At 38.1% G+C, this 25,672-nt stretch overlaps 1 protein-coding gene across 3 annotated transcripts; it reads left to right on the top strand.

Annotated features, from left to right (window-relative positions):
- On the top strand, positions 1–24,343 carry snx31.S (sorting nexin 31 S homeolog). Of its 3 annotated transcripts, none has more exons than XM_018268720.2 (14): positions 1–162; positions 2,380–2,454; positions 7,682–7,796; positions 9,499–9,563; positions 10,623–10,733; positions 12,519–12,609; positions 13,488–13,575; positions 15,063–15,132; positions 15,613–15,705; positions 16,656–16,859; positions 18,195–18,299; positions 19,000–19,077; positions 20,103–20,153; positions 23,818–24,343. In XM_018268720.2, exons 1-14 carry the CDS (start codon positions 103–105, stop codon positions 23,902–23,904), a joined length of 1,293 nt encoding a protein of 430 aa, XP_018124209.1. In that variant the 5' UTR covers positions 1–102; the 3' UTR covers positions 23,905–24,343.
- Positions 24,344–25,672: the final 1,329 nt, after the last annotated feature.

Genomic DNA, 25,672 nt, shown 5'->3' with positions numbered 1-25,672 from the left:
TGGCCTTAGGTGTGTAGAGTCTGCTGTTTGTAGATTACTCCTCACACACCTGTTGCTGCTGTGTGAGAGGAACGTGGGGCAGGTTGTGCCCGAGCTGTAGCCATGCATATCTGCATCCCTGTCACAGAGGAGCTCCAGGACACCCTTGGGTGCCGCTTTGTGGTAAAGAATTATTGTGTGTGCCAGGCTGGTGCAATAGTGATGTAAAACTACAACTCTCCACATGCTGAAAGTCAAGCTGCACATGCCTGTGTCCATATTGCCTTTATATTGGAAATGGCCTATGGGTTTTATTGATTTGTATTTAAAGGAATTGTTCACTTTTAAATTAACTGTCAGTATGATATAGAGAGTGATATTCTGAGACAATTTGCAATTGTTTTTTATTTTCTATTATTATGTCTAGTTTTTGGGTTATTTCTTTTTTTTTTTAATTCAGCAGCTCTTCAGTTTGCCATTTCAGCCATCTGGTTGCTGGGGCCCACATTACCCTAGCAACCATGCACTGATTTGAAATGGAATATGAATAGGAGATGGCTGAATAGAAAGATGAATAACACAAAGTAGCCATAACAATATATAACAATATTTTTGTAGCTTTGCAGAGCATTTGTTTTTTAGATGGGGGTCTCTGACCCCTAATTTGAATGCTGGAAAGAGTCAGAAGAAGAAGGAAAATAATTCAAAAACTACAAAAATTAAATAACATACTTATTCTATAAAAAATTCTATAACATACTTATCTTAAAGTGAACAAACCCTTTAAGGAAGGAGAAGAGTGGAGCAGACACCTGGTACAGTGGATATGGGGCATTTTATGGGTCAGGCAGGTTTGGGAATGTCGGTGAGTTTGCAGCTGTGTGTGTATTGTCTGTCTGTCCATAGCCATACCACCATAGTGGCAAAGGAGGATCATTTAAAGTGCATGGGTGATAAAAACAGCACAGAGCGAAGAGGACCAACATTTGGACCTCCAAGAAATGAAAACCTCTACTAACCAAGGTGGTTGCGGTCTCATGTCTTTAAATAATTACTTTTCCATTTGAGGCTCATTTGGGTCTGTGGGGTGACATTTACAGACTAAATTCTTCTCCCAAATTTAGTGCTGAAATGTTTATTTTAAAGCACTGAAACTACAAAAGATCAGGGTTGTATTTTGTGTAGAGAGGCAAGTATGGGCCCTTGCCTAGCATGGCAGGCTCAGGATGGGGCAAATAATGAGTATTTGATCTATTTATTTTGCTATGCTCATTTGAACTTTTTTGTATACTATAAGCTGCCTAGTGGGTTTACCTTTATGGTGATGTAACATTGTACTATTGCTGTACCATTGTGCAAATACAATTCATTTTTAAATACCACCTTGTATGATAAGTTTTTTTTGTGTGCAAGAGCTGTTAGGAAAATTGAATGTGCTTTATGGCCTTATATGGGGGCTTTTTGGGCTTACTGCACCTAAATTTAAAGGAAATTTTTTGAGTGAAATATTGGAGTGCCTTCCACTGATTTATGTTTCTACAAACCACAACTTAAACCAGGCAAGTACACTTGTGGTCTATCCAGATGTTAAAGAGGATCTATTGCAAAAACGAAAATTTAACATGCGGTATGCTTGATCTCGCTGAAATAAGACACTTTCTAAATATAATCAACAAAAATTCTGTACTGTTTATGAAATAATCAAGTTACTAGTCACTATCTCCTTTCATGCAGAAGTCGGGGTTAGATTTTTATTGACCGGTCTAATATGTATATTAGGATGGTCCCTTTCCTAGCAGATGTTTTAGAGCTAACTCAAATAATCAACTCCAGCACAAGCAAAATCGAACAAAATAACTGACTCCAGCACAAATCCTACATGCATAGAAATAAGATTTCCATCAGAGTTGGTTATTTTGACAAAGTGAACTCTAATACATATTTTGGGCAAAGTGTGCACCCCCAAGGATATATAAGACACTACTGTCAATCAAAATCTGACTGCCTCCTGCATGAAGAGAGGATGAAGAGAGACAGATTGCTGAGAGGGTAGAGTGAATATTAACGTCATTATTTTTTTTAAAAAAAGTACAGCATTTTGAATTGATCATATTTAGAAAGTTTCTTATTTCTGTGAAATAAAGTTTACATTTTATTAATTTAAATTTTTGAGATAGATCCCCTTTTAGCTTCAGAGCAGAGTATCACTAACACCATCAGGTGTGTTTGACAGTGCTGTTTTATGATCCATGAGGAGTTCTCAATATCCCCTGAGCAATATAACAGGCACAGCTCCAATTTCCTGTATGTATACTATGCAAACAGATAGGTTTAGGCACAATACAATAGATTCTTATATCATTACACTGAAGATAAACTTGTGTTTTGTGTTTAATGCAGCTCTATTCTGTGTACCTGGAAGGTTTCCTCCTGTTTAAAGTACGATACAAAGACCTGCACCTATGGAATGAACAGGTATGTGCTGGTGCCTGATATACAAGCTTTTAACAATAGAAAGGCTTTGTGCTGATATATATTTATAAGGTGAAGCAAACCCTGTTGGATTGATAAAAAAAAGTAGCAAACATAGACCTTCCTGAAGTTATTGATTATTAGTGGAAGTCTATTAGAGTCTTGCCATAAGCACAGTCACCCTGTTTTAGACAGAAAACTGCTCACAGTGCATAGTTACAAGAAAACCGTGTCTAAAATATATGCGATAATACAGAATTGAAATCACTCAATGAATCTTGGAAGGCCAAGGGGGTAGAGAGAGAAGGCCTTGGGACTAATCTCAGAGGAGGCCTAAACAGAAGCCTTAAAGCGATGTTTCCAAAATTGTGGCGCTGCCCCTGGCTGGGTGATTCAGATTGAAGGACATTTGGGGCATATTTTTGTATAATGCCATATTGTTTTCTATTTCTGCCTCAAAAATGCAAATGCTTCTGGCTGCTCCTACAAATTATCTCTGTAAATGGAGATGCAAATCTGATTAGAATCTGTCTGGAATAACCACCATGTTGGCCTGGTATTTTATAACTTGTACTTAATCTAAATGTGGCTAATGACCTAATTCAGTTCTGTAAATGGTGTATATTCAATGGGGGTTATTTATTAAATATATTTAGCTATAAAATCTAAATTTTTAGTGGGGAAAAAAAAGCTTACATTTTTCAAAATGTATTATACCCAGAGGTTGCAAAAAGTCTGAATCCAAAAATACTCCATCTTCGACCTGTCGACGTCCTGTAGAAGTAAGTCAACGTCAGCCGTCCTATTTGCAATTTGAAGATATTGTTGTCTGTGCTGGGTTTTGTATGAGAATCAGAACATTTTGGGCTTTTTCACTGATTTCACACAAAAATTTGAGGCTTTTCAGGTGTCAAATCTGAAAAAAAAATTTTTCATGCTACAGTCCAGAAAAGTTGCGTTTTTTGTTGGTTTGATTTTTTCACTTTTTTAATGATAAATAAGGGTAAATCTTGGTAAATTGAGATTTTAGTAAATAACCCCCTAATTGGTGTCTTATATTAAATTAATAAACCATTACCTGAACCAAAAAAAAGTGCAAAACTCTCTACTCCATGAAGAATGCCCACTGGTTAATGCAGTTGGGGAGTATCCCCTTTTATTCAGCCACCAAACATTCAACGTTTCGGGGGGGAACACCCGGGGGGGACACCCACCCTTCAACGTTTCGGGGGGAACACCCACCCTTCATCATCCTGATGAAGGGTGGGTGTTCCCCCCCCCCCCCGAAACATTGAATGTTTGGTGGCTGAATAAAAGGGGATACTCTCCGACTGCATTAACCAGTGTGTGTGCGGATCCGTTTTCTATATATATGCGTTGCTAAGGGACCCGGCCGGGTCAACGGAAGAAACACACCACCAGTTGCAGGACTGGTGAACTACAGGTGTGCGGTAGGAGAAATTACATTGTAACCATGTAGGATGCCTCCACTTTGCCAAGTGGTTTGAATACACTGGAAAACGTGTCGTCAAACTAACAAGGGTGGTTCAGCTTTGATAAATGCAAGGTTATGCACTATAATAACATGATTGCTAGTATTCACTAAATGGACTCATTTGTATGCAGAGCCTTCATAACTGAGAGAAACATTTGGGAGTTATTGTGGATAACCTTTACAACTCTAGGCAACGTCAGTCAGCATCTACTTACGCAAATAAAGTAGTAAAGGACATTTAGTAAATTGATGCAAACCTGATTTTGCTGTTATTTATAGGACAGAACAAATCAGGGAATACTTTACAAGTTGCAGTTTGACAAGAGCAAGAAACCAGTTATCCAGAAAGTTCTGAATTACAGAAAGGTCGTCTCCCATAGACTCCATTATAATCAAATAATCCAAATTTTTCAAAATGATTTCCTTTTTCCTCTTTAATAATAAAAACAGTACCTTGAACTTGATCCAAACTAAAATATAATTAATCTTTACTGGAAGCAAACCCTGCCTATCGGGTTTATTTAATGTTTACATGATTTTATAGTAGTCTTAAGGTGTGAAGATCCAAATTACGGAAAGATCCATTATTAGGAAAGCCCCAGGTCCCGAGCATTCTGGATAATATGTCCCATACCTGTATATACCTGTTCTAGTTCCTGTGTATTGTGTTTATTTTTTAACATGTTGCTTTCCTTTTGGTTTGACAGTGATTTTTAAACTGCTACATGCCCTGCATTTGACAAAAGAATGTAGAACCTAAACAAGACTGTAACTTCTTCTGTGACAACTGACAAACAACACTGATACTGTTGGGGCAATAGTGTCTGTGTGATATGTTGTGGGTTTTACACCAGTTGCTGCAGGGCAAAGCCAGACTTTCCTTGGTGTAAAATACTAGCAAAGAAAAAATTCAGGAAAGATATAAGGGTCTCTCCAGGGAAGTTTATAGAGATGCATTTGTGTCCAGTTTACATTATGACTGGAAACCTGTTACACCTACCGAGAAAATGTCAATATGTTGACATCTGCCTCGTGTTCCAGCAGAACTGACAGTCACGGTATCTGCACACATTCCAGCCCAAAAATGCACAGTTGTAAAAGTTTGGGCCAAATTCCATCCCATGTGGGGTCGTAAAGAGATACTGACACCAGAAAATAACCTTTTTTTATATCCATCATAACATTATCTTTGAATGCTATTTATAATTCTGCTATAAAAGTATTTGCTTGATGCTTTTACATTAACTTTCTTACCCCCATGTTCCTCTATGAGGGCGTGCTTCAGTAGTTGGTTAGCATTAGAAACTCTGACAGACTGAGATGGGACAGTCCGGTTGGCAAAACAGTCAGGTTTAGGAACTTCAAGTAATAATTACTTACAAAAGCAGAGCTATCCGCAAATAACGATCAACGTGACCTATATTTTTTTATAATTTTTTTAGTGTCAGTATCACTTTAATGCAGTATTGGTGCTTTTAAATACCATGTCTAATATTAGCTTAAAAGAGAAGGCAACCCTGTAGAAAAAAAACCCGTAGACCCCCCTCCCTCCTCCCCCCCCCCCAGGAGAAATGCCCCATACTTTATACTTACCCCTTGATGTAGATTCTGGCAGCGGACTTCCCGGCATCCATCTTCCAGATCCTTTGTAAGCTGACTGGGAGATCGGTATGTCGGCTCATGCACAGTTGGAGCAATTTGCCAGATTTCGACAACTGCGCACGCGGCGAAATCGATGGAAATTGCCAATCTCCCAGTCAGTTTACCAAGGACCCGGAAGATGGATGCCGTGAAGTCCGCTGCCAGAATCCGTGACGAGGGGTAAGTATAAAGTATGGGGCATTTCCCCCGGGAGGGCAGTTAGACTGGGGGAGGAGGGAGGGGGATCTATGTGGGGTACGGGGTTTTTTTCTACAGGGTTTAATTCTCCTTTAATTACAGGTACATCCAGCATCGGAGAGGAGTTCTGGGGCCCACCATGTTTTTTCCCAGTGTCCTGCTAGCACAGTACAGGATCCTTTATCAGGAAACCAATTATACAGAAAGCTCTGAATTTCAGGAAGGCCATCTGCGATAGAGCCCATTAAAAGATTTTAAAAAAATGATTAAATTTTTTTTGTGATTTCCATTTTCTTTAATAATAAAACTGTACCTTGTACTTAATGGTAATTAATCTGGATGAATCCATATTGTGGTAAAACAATCATTTTAGGTTTATTCAATGTTAAAAATATTTTAGCGGACTTAAAGCACGGTGATCAAAACTGCAAAAAGAACCAATATCCGGAGAACCCCAGCTCCCAAGCATAATAAATTGCACACTTGTAGACCCTTCACTAAACGAATGTCTGTGTAGGGAAGGGTTGGAACTTCTTGCTCAAGGTCAAGTTTTACTGTACTTCTTTCTTTACAGTGAAACCTCAATTTACATTACCCCTAATTTTAAGTTTTCCCTCATTTTACATTGTTGTTTTATGGTCCTATACATTATGCATTTCCCTGATTTTACATTTTCCTGGATTTGACACCATTTTTTTCTGGTCCCCTGAAAAACGTATAATGGGGGTATTATTATACTTATTTATATTTATATACTTTAACATGTTTTGTCAGGCATGAGGAAGAAACCTGAAACAACATATAAAAAACAAAGCAGGTGTATGGTCCCATTCTGGTTTAACCAGCCCTCCAAGTTTGGAGGAAAAAGCCGCTTTATATCTTTTTTGTACTGTTTACTTTCAGTTTTTGGCTTTTTGTGCATTTATTGGCAGGGTGCTTTGTGTTTGCAGGCATGACTTTTTGTTTTGGGGTCTTATCTAAAAGCTTAATTTTTGCAAGTTCTATTTTTTGCATTGCTGCTGACCCTTAGCTGGGTGTATAAGAAGTGTAGAAATAGCAGCAAGTACAGACTACTACAAGACTGGGATGCGACTTTTTTTCCACTGACATCTATAGGGTTAGTGATGGGAAGGTTGGGCATTTTTCCATGTCAACCCCTTATAAGGCACATGACACATCAGGATATTGTTTGCACTCCACGGCTTAAAATATACTTAATGTTCACACTGTTTCCTGGCTATGCAAGTTTTCCATCTATACTTTAAACTGCCACCTTTTCTGGAAAAAAATACCATCCAAGGTATTATTATCTTTGACACACTATCAAATCTATCCATTCCTTTCCTACCATACAAGCGTTTGATGCTGTTTCAGATTAGGGCAAAGGTAAAATTTGATCTTGCTTCAGGAGGCTTGCAGTATTTATTAGAAATTTTTAGTACAGGTATAGGATCCCTTATCCGGAAACCCGATATCCAGAAAGCTCTGAATTACGGAATGACTGTCTCCCATAGACTCCATTTTATCCAAATAATCCAAATTTTTAAAAATGGTTTCCTTTTTCTCTGTAATAATAAAACAGTAGCTTGTTCTTGATCCCAACTAAGTATAATTAATCCTTATTGGAAGCAGAACCAGCCTATTGGGTTTATTTAATGTTTAAATGAATTTCTAGTAGACTTAAGGCATGAAGACCCAAATTACGGAAAGATCCATTATCCAGAAAACCCCAGGTCCCGAGCATTCTGGATAACAGGTCCCATACCTGTACGTATATGTTTCTAAGGCACCGTCTTCTCTAACTTTAACACTGGAGAAAGAACAACTTTGGTTACCCTTTTAAATATAACGTGATTTTGCAGTTATTTGTGTCTGCTCCTGTTTTTCTCCTTTCAGATTCATCGAGTGTTTGGAAATGGACTGCCAAAATTCCCTCCGAAACATTATTTAGCTATGACCAAGAATATGGCTAATGAAAGAAGACTGCAGCTCGAGCAGTATCTACAACAAAGTAAATTTGTTGACTACAAAATATCCTAATTTGTTTAGGGTTTTTATTTAAAACACCATAAGTCCCTCCTGTCTTGTACTAATACTGATTTTGATTTGCTCCCATGTAACATGCTATGACAAAAGGAACAATAGGTCTTCTGCTTAAGGTGGCCATAGACATAACAATTACGATCTTTCTTGGAAAAGATCTTTCCGAGAAAGATCGTTCGTTTCAATACACACGTGTAGAGCTGAATCGTCAGATATACAGGTAGATATACGGGAAGAAACAATAGAATTCTACCTGTATCTGACGATTCAGCACTAACAATGGGCGATGTTTGGGTCCCTTCAAAGGCACCCGATCAAAATTTTCCGTCCAGCCCGATCGACGAGCCGACCAATATCCAAGTCTTCTGCCGATATCGGTCGGCTCTTATGCCACTATACACGCACCGAATATCGGACGAAAATTAGTTTTGTACGATATTATCTGTGCGTCTATGGCCACCTTTACTTCTGTCTTCAGTTTAAAAGAATGTCTTTGTTAAATGGTGGCTTTCTGGAGAGCCCCCCACCCGAACCACACTAGTTTCTCCCCAAAATCTGCCCCATTTGCACCTGTTTGGGGCAGGAAAGATGCTGCTATTCTGACAACGGTACAATCACAAGTATAATTGTCTTACAAGGACGCTTCTTAACAAGTTGTTTATATATCTTTATATTAGCTTTGATTAAATCTGTATTTATATTTTGGCTATGATTGATGGCACATGGATGTAATCCAAACCGGAATCTACCTGGGCCATCTGCCTTTGGATTTAATAGATGATGTGAAAATCCTCATTTGATTGTTTTCAGGACAAACACTGCCTGTTGCAAGCAGTGACAGGTTGTTTTGCACTAATGCCAGTGACAGGCAGCACGGGTAGATTTGGGCAGTTATCCACCAGCTGAAAAATGCCAGTGCAACAAGTTGTACTACACAACTGACTGCATTTCAGTAGTAAAACCCTGCCCTCTGTTTGCCCTTTTGAGAAACATTTGTTTACCAGGGATTCTTTCTGTGTGAATGTGGCAATCTTCAAATCTAGGATTAATTCAACTGAAGCAATAGGTCAGTATCTAGGAATCTCATCTCTGCTTGCCCACTTATATATATTATTCAGGTCAATTGAGTCGAGATTGGCTTATTGCCTAACCTGTCAAAGAATAACTTTTAATATGCAGCATTTAGTGACTGATTGATGTGTGCACAAAAATATTCTTGGTCCATTTAAAGGAATATTGACAACATACAAATTTATTTCCACAAAATTTTAACGATTAATTCTGATGGTTTTCTTTTTAGTTTGATTTTTGTTCCCAGTTGTTACATTTTCCTAATGAATTCTGGGAAAATGCAATATTTATCACTGTCACAAAATTGCTAGGGTTATAAAATTAGTCCTTTTTAGCAAGCAGCCTAAATGGACATAGTCATTACAAGGTCAATATAACAGGATGATACATTGTGGCATTTCCTTTAATGATACATAAAAATATAAACAATGAATTGGTCTTTTACTTGGAAAAAAAAGTGAGTGGTCTTTGAATAACCCCAACATATTTTGACATTTCTCCTAAGAAGAAAATAAAAAATGTATTTAGTAAAAAAAAAAAAAAAAAAGCCACCTAACATAAAGTTCTTTCGCTTGTGTAATTGTTTCTGTTGTTTGTAGTTGTTACAGATCCAGTGGTTACCAGCAGTGACATTTTCATGGATTATTTCAGGAAATTACAAATGGTAGGTATCTGTACATTTATTTTTGTTGCCTCTGCAGCAGGACCTCTCCTTATATTTCTTTATACTAGAATATTGCATGCAGCCACACATATTATACAGATTCATAAACACATGATTTTACATGGCGTTGTTTTAAAGAGGTAGTTCACCCTTAAATGTAGTTAGTGGTATGTAGACAATGATATTCTGAGACAATTCACAATTGGCCTTCAATTTTTGATTTTAGAAATATTTAGCATTTTGTTCAGAAGTTAGTTAGTTAGTTTAGAAGCTTTTTGGTTGCTATGGTTCAATTTACCCTGGCAACCAGGCACTGGTTCTAATAGAAGACTGGAAGTTGAATTGGAGAGGGCCTGAACAGGAACATATGTTACCAGTGGCATACTTATAACTATGCAGGGGATGGGATCCTGGACCTCGGGGACTGCTTCCACTATAGGTGTAAAGAAATTTCCCCTCCATGGTAGGGGTTAAAGTGCACACCAAAGAGGATCTTGCCCTGCAAGATTCAAGAACAATAAAGTTGAAAGCTCACAAAGCAATCGTTTTTTGCCTGGTAGGGGTTAGGGACCACCATTTAAAAGCTGGAAAGAGGCAGAAGAGGAAGGCAAGTAATACAAAAAAACTAACAAATAAAAATGAAGGAAGACTATAAAAAGTTGATAATAACAGGACATTCTGTACAAAAGTTAATTGTAGGTGAACTACAGCTTTTAAATGATGATTTGTATTGTATAGTAATGCCACAACCTGACTCCTATATAGATATGAAATAGTAATTCCTCCACTTGAAGGATAGTCTGGTGCTCCATCTGAGATACCCTTAGGGTTTTCCTTACTTTTTCACCTACCTTGATTCCCGATATTAGTTTTCATCCTGTAGCGATCCTATTGTATGAATAATTTATCCTGCTCTTTGCCTCACTTTGTCTTGATCCTTTATTTCTCTTTCTTTACAGACCTACCAGTATCTTCCTTTATTTATAGACACAAAATGTAAAATAGAAATCCGATTCTTTTTTCTCCTTCTTATTAAAGAATTTTTCTCATTCCTTACAGGACACATTTAATATGCCCACAGTAAAGCTTATCCTACGAGTATACGTGCCAGATGGAGCAGCAGTTGAATTAGATGTTCGGACTTCAGACAGTGCTGAGAGAGTGCTTGAGGTACCGCCATTCCCTTGTTGTATATTTATACATTAGTAACTTTATTTATATAGCCTGAGTTTGGCGGGCCGAGTTGTGAATCTTATCTATAGCAAGTTTTACTCCTTTACATATTTTTTTTAACTTTCTTGTAGAACAATCTTATGTCTCCATTTTATGGTGGCTGTGCTTGACCTGATGTGGTCATTGCTGCTTATAGTTAAACTAAAAAACTGTACTATAATCTTTTTTTTTAGTAATCACTGGTCATAACGTGAGAGCAGACACTATGGGGGTTATTTATCAAGGTCCAAATTTATCTCAATATCGGCTGCTATAAACTCTGATCTAAGCCGCTGGGGTTTTTAACGCTTATTTATTATTACATTTTACCTTTGCGGAAAGGCTCAGATTTTCACGTTTTTTCCGTGAATTTTCCCTGAAAACTCAGAATCTTTCAGAGTTTTCACCTGAGAGCTCCGAAAACATAGTGAAATTGCCTGAAACCCCCGACACAACCAAAAATCAATGGGACTGTTCCCATTGACTTTTATGCAAACTCGACAGGTTTGAGATGCCGTGTTTTTATATTCTGGCTTTTTAGCCATTGGGGTTTAATAAATTCTGAAAGATTCGTGATTTTTTTTATTATAACACAAAAAATCATGAATTTTTTTGGATTTTGGGTATTCAGAGCTTAGTAAATAACCCCCTAAGAGCTGATTTTTTTCCATAAGAAGATTGATATACATCTGTGCAATTATGCGTATTTCATTTTGGGGATATTTCTGGGGGATGTCCCAAGAAATAAGGGGCAGTTAGATATATGTACAGTTTCAACTATATTTTAACAACCTTTCTTGTGTCATTGTTTAGAGTGAATATACTGTAGGTAAGGCAATAGGATTATTCTGTAAAAAAAAATGCTAGAAACACTCAATTTACTAGAGGAGCATTAAATATACTTGAAAATGATAGTGATTCATTTGTAACTTGGTGTTAACAGACTTTTTTCTAACAAAGGATAAGATCTGCTTTATTTTAACTCTCTTTATATCAGAGCATTCAGACCACATCTTTTCTAATTCCTATCTCAAACCCAGTGTCTGCAAGACTGCACGGTTCTGAGCCCTTAGCCAATGTATGGGATTACTCCACTGGCGTATATCAGCAGGGGGAGTAATGCAAGATACCCCTCTATCATTTATATGAATAGACATTCCCTATCACTGCTCCTGGCATAATATTTTTTGTGCTGTTTTCAGTCGGAAAAGGTATATCACCATCCGTGTAAAATCAGATACACAACCTAAATTCAAAAAAACATTGATTTTCATGATATCATCTGGCAAAAGATCAGGCAAAAATTGGTTGGGCATGTTTTAAAATCCCATTGGATGAGGACCGCATCTGTTCAATGTTGCCAAGCATGTGGATGGATAAGTCTTTATAAAAGCTAACCTGCAGAAGTAGCAGGGGCGTTACTATAGAGGAAGCAGACCCTGCGGCTGCAGGGGGGCCCAGGAGGTATAGGGGCCCCATGAGGCCCTAATTCATATACAATTTCAATAAATATTGGAGAAACAAGTCAACCTATAAACATTTTGGGGGCCTGAAAAATAATTTGCTGTGGGGCCCAGTAATATCTAGTTACGCCACTGAGAAGTAGCTTTAACTGTATCATAACTACTCTTGGTGCTTGACTTCTAAAAATTATATAGCATAATATGGAAAAAAAATATTAATTACTGGTTTCCCAGAATTATGCAGATCTTTTAGACGGATTTTTCGTTTGTCTGTTCTTAGGCTGCATTGTTCAGATTAGGTGTCTCAAGAGAGCTGGCCGAATATTTCAGCTTATTTATCACACACAAAGAAGCAAAGGGCCCTTTTACAGGTATGTTGACTCCTGTATTATGTATTATATATACAGAATTTTACTTTACATTGAAATACTTGTATTTCATATTGGTAATGGGAGGCAACTTATTTTTTTTTTTTACATACTTATTCACTCTTATTCCACTACATTTTTGCTTATGGATTCATAGAGGTTTACATTTTTATGGCACATGAAATGGTTTATCCTTTTAGCAGTTGTGTTACAATTAGGTTGGGTAATGTTGCCCATTTCTTGCTTATTTTTTATTTTTTTAGTGTGCTGCTAGAATCTTTCTAGTTTACCAACATATTGACAAGCTATGGGTACCTAGACCGGATCTCTGGACTCCAGAAGTATGTTAGTTTTTAACAGGAAAAAGAGCAGCCCTTTTCCAGTAAGGTCCAGGCCTGTGTCGCCAGATCACTAGGGCACTTTGTTTGCCAGGTGTGAGTTTTACTAGAAAACAAATTAAGTACCACTGTGAGTACCACATCATCTACCATTGTTAAAATGAGAATGCAGCAAAAACAGAAGATTAAGGGAAAGGAGTATAACATTAGTGGACAGTGAGCAGAAATGCAACCAGTAGACCCAATGAGAATAAAAAACTGAGAAATAAACTTCAACTGAAAGAAATAGCGAACAAAAGATGCAGTGGAAATAAAGGCTTAATCGTTTTCTATGGTGAAATAATATTCTGTTTTATCCAGTAACAGCCAGCCAGTTCCAGTGACTGGTGTGGCATTGGTTACCGGAAGAAAAAAGAAACATTTAGTAATAAATGTAGGCATAATTAAATGTAAAGTGGAATGCTGAAGGGCAAGGATTCAATGGGTATAGTGCAAGGTTAACTCATTCCCATAGTTATATTTACACTCTGGTTTTATCTGCAGTCGTAAAACGAATTGCAGCATTTGAACTTCCCTTCCTAACAATATGGAACCTAGAGGATGATCAGTTCCAGATTGAAGTCAGAAAGTGGTAAGTCCAGAAGAGTGGAGATGAATGTAATATCTCGTACTAATTGTAGCTTTCTGCATCAAACTGAATTTGGGGTTTTGCAAACCAGATTGTTTAGTGCAGGAATTAGGGATGCACCGAATCCACTTTTTTGGATTTGGCCGAACCCCCGAATCTCTCGTGAAAGATTCGGCCGAATACCGAACCAATCCGAATCCTAATTTGCATATGCAAATTAGGGGTGGGGAAGGGGAAAACATTTTTTACTTCCTTATTTGCATATGCAAATTTGGATTCGGTTCGACCGGGCAGAAGGATTCGGCCGAATCCGAATCCTGCTGAAAAAGGCCGAATCCGAACCGAATCCTGGATTCGGTGCATCCCTAGCAGGAATGCAGATGCCACAGTTCTATGAGTGGTGGTTGATGGAAATGGCATAAATGAAGGATGTTCAACTAGCATTCCCCCCCCCAACAGCCTTAAAGGGGTTGTTCACCTGTATGATGTAGAGAGTGGTTTTCTAAGACCATTTGCAATTGGTTTTCATTTTTTATTATTTGTGGTTTTTGAGTTATTTTAGCTTTTTATTCCGTAGCTCTTTTTGCATCTTAACCTCTGGTAACTATGGTCCCAATTACCCTAGCAACCATGCATTAATTTGAATAAGAGACTGGAATATGAATAGGAGAGAGGCCTGAATAGAAGGATCAGTAATAAAAAGTAACAATACATTTGTAGCCTTACAGAACATTTGTTTTTTAGAAGGGAGTCGGCAACGCCCTTTTAAAAGCTGCAAAGAGTCGGAAGAAAAAGGCAAATAACTATAAAAAATAAATAATGAAAACCAATTGAAAAGTTGCTTAGAATTGGCCGTTCAATAACATAATAAAAGTTACCTTAAAGGTGAACCACCCCTTACAATACACATGATTTGGCAAGATAATATTTGCCCAATTAATCGCCACCTTGTCCTAAGCGATATTAGGTTGATAACTGGCTGCTTTGTATGATATAATGTATTATTGTTTATGTGCACCAAGTAAATGTTTGTAACTGATGATTTTCTGTTTATAATTGTATATATTCCGGGCCTTTAGCAGGAGGCCACACATACAGACAGATTTTATATATTATATTGATTGTATTTCCCTAAAAGTAGCCCTGGCTAGCACATCCCTTTTGGCTAATCCTACTGACACATCTAAGCAGACATTAAATGAATAGACAGTATGATCTGATTATTTGGCTTTCTGACAAAACCCTTGATCTGGGTCTTTTTTTAGCCAGTTTAACCTACCACTCAGGTGCAGAGGGGTATACTTAAAATGTATGGTTGTATAAACTAACATGGGTACTAAATAGCAACTAATCAACAATTTAAAAATGTCAGATTTTTTAATTACCCTTATTGACAGTTTGTTCTGCCCAGAGGGATTCAGCATGTTTTATTTTTTATTCATGAATTTCTTGGTTTCCACATTGCACTAACTTTCTCATTTATACAACAGGTATATCAACCCCTCAAATGATGTTATGCTAATGGGCAGTACTGAAGCTATTGATATACTTTACCTGCAGGTGATATGCTAATAGTTGATTTTCAGCATAAGGCTCTTGAGTAGAATGTTGTTGTTTTGAGTCCTTGCGATGAAGAGTAATATACTAACCTTAAACATGACAGCATTCCACTAATATGTGCTAACCAGCGGTTTCCTTGGTTGGTCATTCTTATTAATTATTTATTTATTTTAACACAGTGCCAGATATTTCTAGTACTGAAGTACTGTTTAAAAACATAAGGGTTCAACCCTTTAACTTCTTAGTTCACTTTGCAAAGATGAAATAGAAGTATCAGCTCTTCATGTCTCTCATCAGGCCCTGACTGGCAATCTGTGGATTCTATAAGGTGCTATAGAAAGTCAGTATTTAGTGGGCTGATGGGGACTGTTTGGGGCTGATTGGGCCTCTGTGTACCTGAAATGCCAGGGCCTATTTTAATTCTCAGCCCAGACCTGTCTCTCATGATGCTCTTCTTCTTCCCAACTCATCAATAAATAGGCTGTGCAAGAGTTTCAGATGGACTGGACCAGGCCAACAAAGGACCAAGAACAGAAACTGCAGCACTGTTTAAAAGAAGAAAACAAATTAAAGGTAAATACCCATGAAACAAATATTCAAGGCAATATAATGTTTGCTGCCCCAGTGCTGTAAAGCAGGGGATGTACACCTTCCATAAGATTCTAGCATTGTACCTCGGCTTTCCATACTAGGTGACCCAAACTAAAGGTGGCCATACACAGGCAGATAAAGCTGCCGATATCGGTCATTTAGACCAATTTGGCAGCTTATCTGCCCGTGTATGGGGGCTTCCGACGGGTCTTCCCGATCGATATCTGGCCACGATATCAATCGGGAAGGTTTGATTTTTACCAGACCGGCCCGTCGGAACCGCTTGGCCTATGGTAATTTGATCGTTCCACCATACGGCCGAACGTTTGAATTAACTCCGATATAGCCATGCCGTTAGTGGCATATCGAGAAAGATCCACTCTTTTGGCAATGTCGCCAAACGAGCGGATCTTTGAGTCTATGGCCATCTTAAATTACAGATTGAAAAGGATTATAGAGCATCCTGCCTAGTAGTGTTAGGCATCTCTCTGTTATCTCACATAGTGGGATTTATTGGTGTTCAGTCCAAATGAGCCTGCTCATAAATTACCAACATATGCCTTTCAAGGGATGCTATAAGGGCGGGGGTGGTCCTGTGAACAAGCACTAAAATGAAAAATGTTGGGTTTATTTCACCTCTAAGGTGAGCAGAAAGGTAGCTGCCACTCATATGTATAACTGAAAATATGAATATTGCAGCTGTTTTGTATTATATACAGTACATAATATAAGCTGTTCCCCCACTCTTAATGCTTTATGTTGTAGAACGCTCAAATCTTAGATCGAAATGATCTAATGACAGTAATAAATTACATGTTGTTTCAATTTCAATGATCTTATACAAAGTACATCTGTGAGAAGGTAGTGTAGAAAACAGCATTCATATTGTATTCTGTAGTTTGCCTGATACTATCACTGATTCATTTTTCCAGTTTTTGGAGCTAATGAAGACGGTGGAATATTATGGATACTTACAAATTGCCTCTTGTGCCAGTGACTACCCAGAATGTGATTCTGAAGTCAACGTATGGGTGGGGAATAATGAAATGAGTTGCCACTTTCACTCTCCCGGTGGCCATACTGAACATTTAAGATTAAACATCAGGGATCTAATTTGCTGGAATGTCAGCCTACTTGTAAGTAAGATCCGCCGTTTGTACAGCTATTCAGAGCCTTACTCATCACACAATCCCTGTGGTGCATGCTAGTAGTCATAAATACTCTAAATGGCCAGATGTACATGGTCCTCTACCTGTGAGCACCAGACAGCTTTATTCAGCCTAGAGAGTACGGTGTGTGAAGACCATGCAGATGTGCATAGACACGGCTTCTAAATCGGTGATCCCCAACCAGTGGACCACGAGCAACATGTTGCTCACTAAACCCTTGGATGTAGCTTTCAGTGGCCTCAATGTAGATTCTTATTGAATTCCAAACTTGGAGTCAAGTTCTAACTTCATAAAAACCAGGTGCACTGCCAGGTAGAGCCTCCTGGCTACCAAATGACCAATCACAGCCCTTATTTGGTACCCCATGGATTTGTTTCATGTTTGTGTTGCTTCCAAACTCTTTTTTACATTTGACTGTGGCTCCCGGGTAAAAAGGGTTGGGGACCCCCTATTCTAAATGTTGAAATTGTTATTTAAACCACACCCATCATTGCAGACAAAGCTATGATATTCTTGACAATTCCATGCTTCCTACTTTGTGGCAACAGTTTATTATTTCTAGCAGGTTAGTAACCTTGTTTACAAAGTAAGGTCCATACAGAATGGGTTTTCAGAAATGGGCATGAACTTGAAACTGAAATCCTGTGGAATGAACTGGGAACAGATATGAGCCAGACCTGGTCCGACATCAGGGACCCCCCCTTTTCTATGGATGCATGGAAGCTGTTTTAACTATAAAGAGAGAACCAACTTCATATTAATTCCCTTAGATATGAAATAAGGTGTTGGCTGGGGTTCACATTTAACTTGGCTTTCTAAATTATAAAGGGATACATGCAGCCATCCTGCTGTGCTGGACTTAGTTCCTTAGGGGATTCTCGTTCATGTTCCTGCTCTGATAATGGGTTTCCAAAGCATTTTCTCTTTTTTTTTTTTTTTATGAAAGAGATATTATGCTGAGCAATCATAGTTTTACAAAACACGAGAACTATTTGTGACAGATTGGAAGAGAGGAGGGGGGTTATGAGAAGCGGAATGTACTCAGGTGCCCTTCTTCCTTAATGCCATTGCAGGGTGTTCACATTGTTTTCATACTTCATGTACTGGAATTTTTTCATGTTTGCCTTATGGCGAAACCTCACCTTTTTTTGGAAATTTCTTTTTTGTTTGTTTTGTCTTCCTTTTTAATTTTATGTTTTATACCTATTGCTATACAGATTAAAATTTAACCCACACCAACCCACATGTTCAAATTTCAATGATTTCACCTTGTGTTCTTATGAAATCCAATTTGTGCAGCAGCCCAAGAAGCAAGAAGTCATGTCTCCCAATCACCAGCACTTGGAGTTCAAGTTTGAATACCAGCAGGGGTCTTCATTGAAATGCATCACCATACGTACGGAACAGGTTGGTTCCAGTGACATGTATACCCATTTATTTCTTACTCTATTGGCAAAGAAAATAAATCATATTTTGGAATACGGTTACATGATTTGAACTGTGTTTTAATTTTTTTGGCATCAGTAGGGAGAGTTGGGCTCTTATTTCCTGGCTGGCTGGAGGCAGTGTAGTAAAACAGTAATGCCTCCTGACTGTAAGAAAGTGCTACATGGGCAGAAAACTCTTGATCTACCCACATTTAATTTGACAGTTTATCAGCCCATGTTTGGAGCCGAGTATGGCCTCACTAAGTGGAACTTGGTCAGTCCGGACAGCTCATAAATCTTGTCTGTCAACCTTGTCGCATTGATCCATGCATAATGCGCAATCAAAGCCCCAAGACAATTAACAGAATTTAGGCCACCGCTATTGGGTGCAGAACGGAGAAGAGATCTAAAAATAGAACATTTCCAGGTCAGGTGATGTTTTTAAAATTTCTTCACAAAACCAATAACACACACATGGGACCCAATGGTTCTTTTTTATAGGTGCCTGTAACACTTCTTCAGAAATGATTAATATTAACAAGTTGCTGAGTCCAACACTGCATCTCTTCTACATCTTTTATCATCCTGATTTTGTCCAAACGTTGAAGACGGGTTATTTTTCCTTCCTTGAACTCTGCTTTTACATTTTGTTTTAAAAAAAAATATCTTTGTTTTTGTAGGCCTTCCTACTTAGCAGTTGCTTAAAAAAGATGTTATCTGAGTACCCTGTCCATCGATCCAAGGAGGAGCTGGAAATTGTAAGCAATGTTTAATAATCTTATGGATAAACAATCCAAATAAATCTTTGGTGCCCGTGTCGGAAAGGTATAGGGACCCTAATCTGAGATCAGTAGTGTCCATCCTGTTTTTTGTGAGGAACTCGGCCCAGAAATTTATAAACATCTAATCCCCCTTCAAAAGATATTAGAAGTCACCTTGTGGGTTCCATGATTTTGCCTGTAACCTTATGCCTTTACATGGTCCTACCCTTCCTCAGTGATTTATTGTGGCTGATTTATAAACACTGGAAGGATTTGCATTTGATCAGTAACCCATGGCATCAGTGATTTGTATTTCTTAGGGGTGGGGGGAGGCTGGTCCATGAAGGGACTGTTGCACTTTAGGTTAAGTGTGTAGGCAGGGTTTGGGATAACCGAGAAGAGGGCTAGGGATTACAAATGTACAGGCAAATACATTGGTGATAAATTTGTAATACTGGCACCAGGCTTGGCTGGTGTTTTACTAGCTGGTGAAATACTGGCCGCTTGACAGCCCTACTAGAAAGAAATATACCAAGGTATCCGTGTTGTTGCCTGTAGCAGCTTTGCTATAGTAATAATTATGATAGGCTTTGCAGAATGCTCTCTGATCTCTGCTTCATTACTAATAGCCTGTACAGGTATGGTATCTGTTATCCAGAAACTCGTTATCCAGAAATTTCTGAATTACGGAAATCCGATTGACGCAATTTTATCCAAATATTCCAAGTTTTTCAAAATGATTGCCTTTTCTCTGTAATAATAAAACAGTACCTTGTACTTGATCCAAACTAAGATATAATTAATCCTTATTGGGAGCAAAACCAGCCTATTGGGTTTATTTAATGTGTACATGATTTTCTAGTAGACTTGAGGTGTGAAGATCCAAATTACAGAAAGATCCGTTATCCAGAAAACCCCAGGTCCTAAGCATTCTTGATATTAGGTCCCATACCTGTACCATATTTATTTTACAGCCTTATCAATTGCTGTCAAATTACATTTAACATCATGTTCTCTTATAGCAGGTCGACCGAGCACAAGCAACATACAAGTTTAACATAAGGCCTGTACAGGTGAGCTCTTGCTGACAGTAGATTGAGTAGAACATGGGGGGGATGAAATTAAAAAAACTCCATCCTCATTGATTGGTTTTCTTGCTGATTGTAAACTGCCTTCCGTTCAAGTCTGTGAACAGAATACAGTCAGAACCAAGCTATCTTAGGGTTGTAAATCCAAAAATACATTTTGTCTAATGATAAAGATTGTAGTTTGAAGGAAGAAACTAAAATGATACCCTTGATTATCTATTTATAATTGTATCCACTTAGTTATAGCTGAAGTCTGACTAGAGTCAGTATAAGTTAGTTTAAAAGAGTGTACCCTGCTTTAATAAGTCAATAAATATAATAGGTCACTTAAACCCAAATTCCTCACCACTTAAAGGGGTGTTCACCTTTAGGTTGACTTTTAGTATGTTATAAAATGGCCAATTGTTATCAACTTTTCAGTTGGTCTTCATTATTTATTGTATATGGTTTTTGAATTGTGTGCCTTCTTTTTCTGATAATTTCCTGCTTTCAAATGGGGGTCCCTCTCCTATTATATTCCAGTCTCTTATTCAAATCAGTGCATGGTTGCTAGGACAACTTGAAACCTAGCAACCAGATGGCTGAAATTCCAAACTGGAAAGCTGAATAAAAAGCTAAATAACTCAAAAACCACAAATAATTAAAAAACCAACTGCGAATTGTCTCAAAATATCCCTCTCTACACCATACTAACCGTTAATTTAAAGGTGAACAACCCCTTTAATATAACCAACCAAGCAGGTTTAGCTATACAATACCATTTATATTCAACTGAAATGGTATGATTCTGGAAAGTATATATCTAAAGTGCAGTGCAATAATTCCAATTAATTAATTTAAATAAGTAATTGGTTATTCTAATTTAAAAACATTAATCAGTTTCTTACAGTGCTTATTAGAGAATAATTAATTAATTCTCACATAAAGTGCATCTATTAATTCATTCAAAATTCATCAAGTGCAGTGCAATAATTATAAATTAAATTCCAATCCCCAATTAATAGTTGTAAGTAAATAAATAGGAACTATGTGACCAGCAATAATTTAGGATATATTGTAGAAACATTTTGCTCAAATTCATGAAATAGTAGTGAGAAAATGAAATAAAAGCTAGTGGAGTTGTCCCAAAATTTAGTGCCTAATATTTTATATCCCTGAGACTCCACAAAGTTGTACCGGATAACCAGGACTGTGGTCTTGTTTATTACCTTACCCTATACTTGTACAAGAGCTAACGTTAACCTGAAAAAAAAACACAAATCTTTGACCCCATGGAATTACATAGTAAGTTAGGTTGAAAAATCCATCAAGTTCACCCTTTGAACTCTTTTTTTTTTTTAATCTTCCTAACCGCCAGTTGATCCAAAGGAAGGCAAAAAACCCCATCTGAAGAATCTTCAACTAGCCTCAGAGGGGAAAAAAATCTTTCCTGACTCCAAAATGGCAATGGGACCAGTCCCTGGATCAACTTGTACTATGAGCTATCTCCCATAACCCTGTATTCTCTCACTTGCTAAACACCATCCAACCCCTTCTTAAAGCTATCTAATGTATCAGCCTGTACCACTGATTCAGGGAGAGAATTCCACATCTTTACAGCTCTCACTGTAAAACCCCCCCTTCCGAATATTTAGGCGGAACCTCTTCTAAACCTCTTCTAATCGGAATGGGCGACCTTGTGTCAGCTGGAAAGACCTACTGGTAAATAAAGCATTAGAGAGATTATTATATGATCCCCTTATATATTTATACATCGTTATATCACCCCGTAAGCGCCTCTTCCCCATGAACGCCAATTTGGCCAGTCTTTCCTCATAGCTAAGATTTTCCATACCTTTTACCAGTTTAGTTGCCCTTCTCTGTACCCTCTCTAATACAAAAATGTCCTGTTTGAGAGATGGAGACCAAAACTGTACAGCATATTCTAGATGGGGCCTTACCAGTGCTCTATACAGTGGAAGAATGACCCCCTCCTCCCGTGACTCTATGCCCCTTTTAATACAGCTCAAGACCTTATTTGCCCTTGATGCTGCTGACTGGCATTGCTTGCTACAGCCAAGTTTATCATCTACAAGGACTCCAAGGTCCTTTTCCATAATGGATTTGGTATAAGTGGCTTGGATATTTTTACATCTCAGGTGCATTAAATGAACAGAAGCAATAGGAGAGGAGCGAATGGTATAAGTTTGAGCAATAGATCTCTTAAATGCCAACTCTACACGACCAAATCCGGACTGATAAATCTAAAACCACTGGTAATTAGTAACTAGGTTAAAACCAATTATCTTGAGCAAAGAAATGCCAACACGTGTTTCACAGTTACTGTTCTTTTCTTCTCTGTAGAAAAAAAACTTTTAAAGATTGTAATAGGCAGAAAAGATGCGCTAATGTTCCCTATTCAATATAGTCACAATCACCTATAAAGAAAGAACAGTATATAGAGTAGTATGTTCAGTACTCATGAATTGTTTTACGCCAGGCCGGCACCGTGTTCGGGTTCCACTTCTTCTTATCTTTTCCTCTGTCACAGAAGCTCGGCAGGTCCAGAGGTGAAGTGCGATAATTGAATAGGCAAATAAAAAGGGGGGCTAATCTTTTCAAATTTTTATTAAATAAATAAAGGCCCAACGCGTTTCATATCATACGATACTTCCTCAGGGGCATCCCCATAGGAAGTATCGTATGATATAAAACGCGTTGGGCCTTTATTTATTTAATAAAAATTTGAAAAGATTACGCGTTGGGCCTTTATTTATTTAATAAAAATTTGAAAAGATTAGCCCCCCTTTTTATTTGCCTATTCAATTATCACACTTCACCTCCGGACCTGCCGAGCTTCTGTGACAGAGGAAAAGATAAGAAGAAGTGGAACCCGAACACGGTGCCGGCCTGGGACGCCGATAACATCCGTAAGGCTGTCTTTCCTTGAATGCTGGTGGCGAGTGGCATCTCGGATACACAGAAATTACTATATATTTTCTATCATTAAGCAAAATGAAATTTTTAGGTTTAAAACAATTGATCCTCAGCATTCAGCTCAGACTCAAAAGCAACAGTTATGGCCTATGTGGCCCCCCTCAAGTCTCTGATTGGTTACTGCCTGGTAACCAATCAGTGGAAACCAAGAGAGCTGCAAAGCAGGAAGTAGTGTTCTGGCTATTTTGTTACACATCCAGTCACTCCAGCCTTTATACATTACATTTTTGGCTAACTAACTATATTAGAAACATTTTTTCTTTTGCACAGCCTATTTACCCAGTTTTTATTTTTACACTGAAAAATTAATGTAAAGGTTAATTGCATTGGAGCATTTCCTTAGGGTGACTACCGACCAATAGATGCTAGAGCATGCAGCTTTTATGTGACTTGGATATAGTTGGGTATTTGGAACATAGGGTCCCAGGGCATATTTGTCACCAGTGGGGAAAAAGAATGTATAATTTATGTATGTGTATGATTTTTTTTTTTAGCAGAAGGCATAGAGATCCAGTTTAAGGAAAGAGCTCTTATCCAGGAAACCCCAGTTCCCAAGCATTCCAGATAATAGATCCTATACCTGTACTAATATCTGTCACACATGGCAGGTTATGTTAGAGACTGTTATACAGATCCTGCTATACATAACTTTATTGTTCTTTTTTTTTGGCAGAATGGAGTGCATACTAAAAAGCAGACATTATTAAAGGACAAGGCAGAATATTGTCTGATAGATGATATTTCTGATCTGAATCTGTAAATATTACTGTGACACACTTCAGTTGCTGCCTCCTGATCTGTACATCTCCAGTCTGCCCCCCAGTGGTCTGTGGAGTTCTTGCCTGCCTTATATTTCCTTATGTAATTACTTCATATGGTTGCAAATATGTTTTTGTTCTTTTTCTGTCTGACAAAAAAAAATATTCAAAGTATATTCATGTTTCTAAATAGGAGTTTCTCTGTTTCACAGGGGACCCCATATGTTGTCACTATTTTGTCATAATATTCATTTAGAACAGGTTATTCATCTTATTTTGATTACATTTTTTATTATAATTACATTATTATTACTACATTATCATGAGGACCCAATCTTAAAAGCATGATGACCCGCTGTGAGTTAAAAATCCCTGCTATAAGTATATAGTTCCCTTCTATACAGTGTTTATTGTACCTGTAATAAAATGTTTTGTAAGCAATAAAATGTGTTATTTATATAATCTCTGTAAAGTGCTGCACTAAGGAGGAGAATAATATACATGGGCCCTAAGCCTTGTTTTCCAGCTCTGGTCACCTGCTACTATTTTGTATTTGTAGTGATCCTACATGAAAAGCAATTATTGCACTAAGATATATATTTAGAAAAATTTTGCTTTACTAAAGTATTTATCCATGCCCACCAGATTAAGCCACACCCACACTTAAAGTGGACCTGTGACCTACACATAAAAAACTGCATAATGAAAGTCCTTTCCAAAATAAAACAGTGTAAGTAAAGTTTATTTTGCTCAACTAACATGATAGAAAAGAATTTGAAATTATTTCTTAGAGTGACAGATCCCCTTTAAATGCACAGTAACACCAAAAAATGAAAGTCTTTTAAAGTAATGAAACTAAAATGTAGTGTTGTGCTGCTCTATTAAAACTGACGTGTTCGCTTCAGAAACTCTACAATAGTTTTATATAAACAAGCTGCTGTGTAGTGATGGGGGGCAGCCATTCAAAGCTGAAAAAGGAGAAAAGGCACAGGATACACAGCAGATAACAGATAAATTCTATAGTATACAAAGGGATTTTTCAAAACTTATGTTATCCATTGTGTATCCTGTGCTTCATTGGTTGCCTCCATGGCTACACAGCAGCTTGTTTATATAAACTATGTCACGTTCAGCTCCCTAAATCCATAACAGGTGCTAGGCTCCCTAGTCTCCGCTCTGCTTCCTCCTGTAGCTGCTGCCTTACTCTTTGGTAGGAGCCCTTTGCTAATCGGATGCTGTTCTCTTAATAAGAGAGGAGCCAAGCAAGAGTTCTGGACTGGCAAAGGGGCACGATCTTCATAAAGGGTTTTGACGTAAGGCACAGTTCTAGGAATCGATAAAGGCGTAGTCAGGCAGGCTGGGGTCGGTGTGGACAGAGTACTAGCAAGTTCAGACAGGCCGGGTCGGTGCAGGCAGCATTCAAGAATAGTCAGACAGGCAAAGGTCAATACCACTAGAATCGTCGGGCAGGCAGGAGTCATGATTAGTAGAGTTCAGAATAATCAGAAGGCAGGGATCAAAACCAGGAATCAATCACGAAGTAAACACACCCAGGATCCTAGCAAGTAGACCTAACAACGGGCAACATTCTAGACTAAAGCCCCTTTAAATACATTTGAATTTTGCGCAATGACGTCACACGTCATATACACTGCATATACCCGGAAGTGAGCAGACGCGCCATAGAGGAACCGGCGCTGAGGAGAGAGGACTAGGGCTGTGGGCGTCCCCGCAGGGCCCTTTTCCCTCCCTAAACCACCAGGGTAAGCC

This window comes from Xenopus laevis, chromosome 6S (genome assembly GCF_017654675.1).
Source record: "Xenopus laevis strain J_2021 chromosome 6S, Xenopus_laevis_v10.1, whole genome shotgun sequence".
NCBI classification, from domain to species: Eukaryota; Metazoa; Chordata; class Amphibia; order Anura; family Pipidae; genus Xenopus; species Xenopus laevis.
Note: the sequence above shows the minus strand (reverse complement) of the source record. Positions and strands in the feature narration are given on the sequence as shown.

Coding starts and splice junctions, on each gene's coding strand:
- snx31.S (XM_018268720.2), top strand. CDS start 103: ATGCATATCTGCATCCCTGTCACAGAGGAGCTCCAGGACACCCTTGGG. Junction 15,133..15,612: donor TTGATATACTTTACCTGCAG/GTGATATGCTAA, acceptor ATCAATAAATAG/GCTGTGCAAGAGTTTCAGAT. Junction 18,300..18,999: donor TCACCATACGTACGGAACAG/GTTGGTTCCAGT, acceptor TTGTTTTTGTAG/GCCTTCCTACTTAGCAGTTG.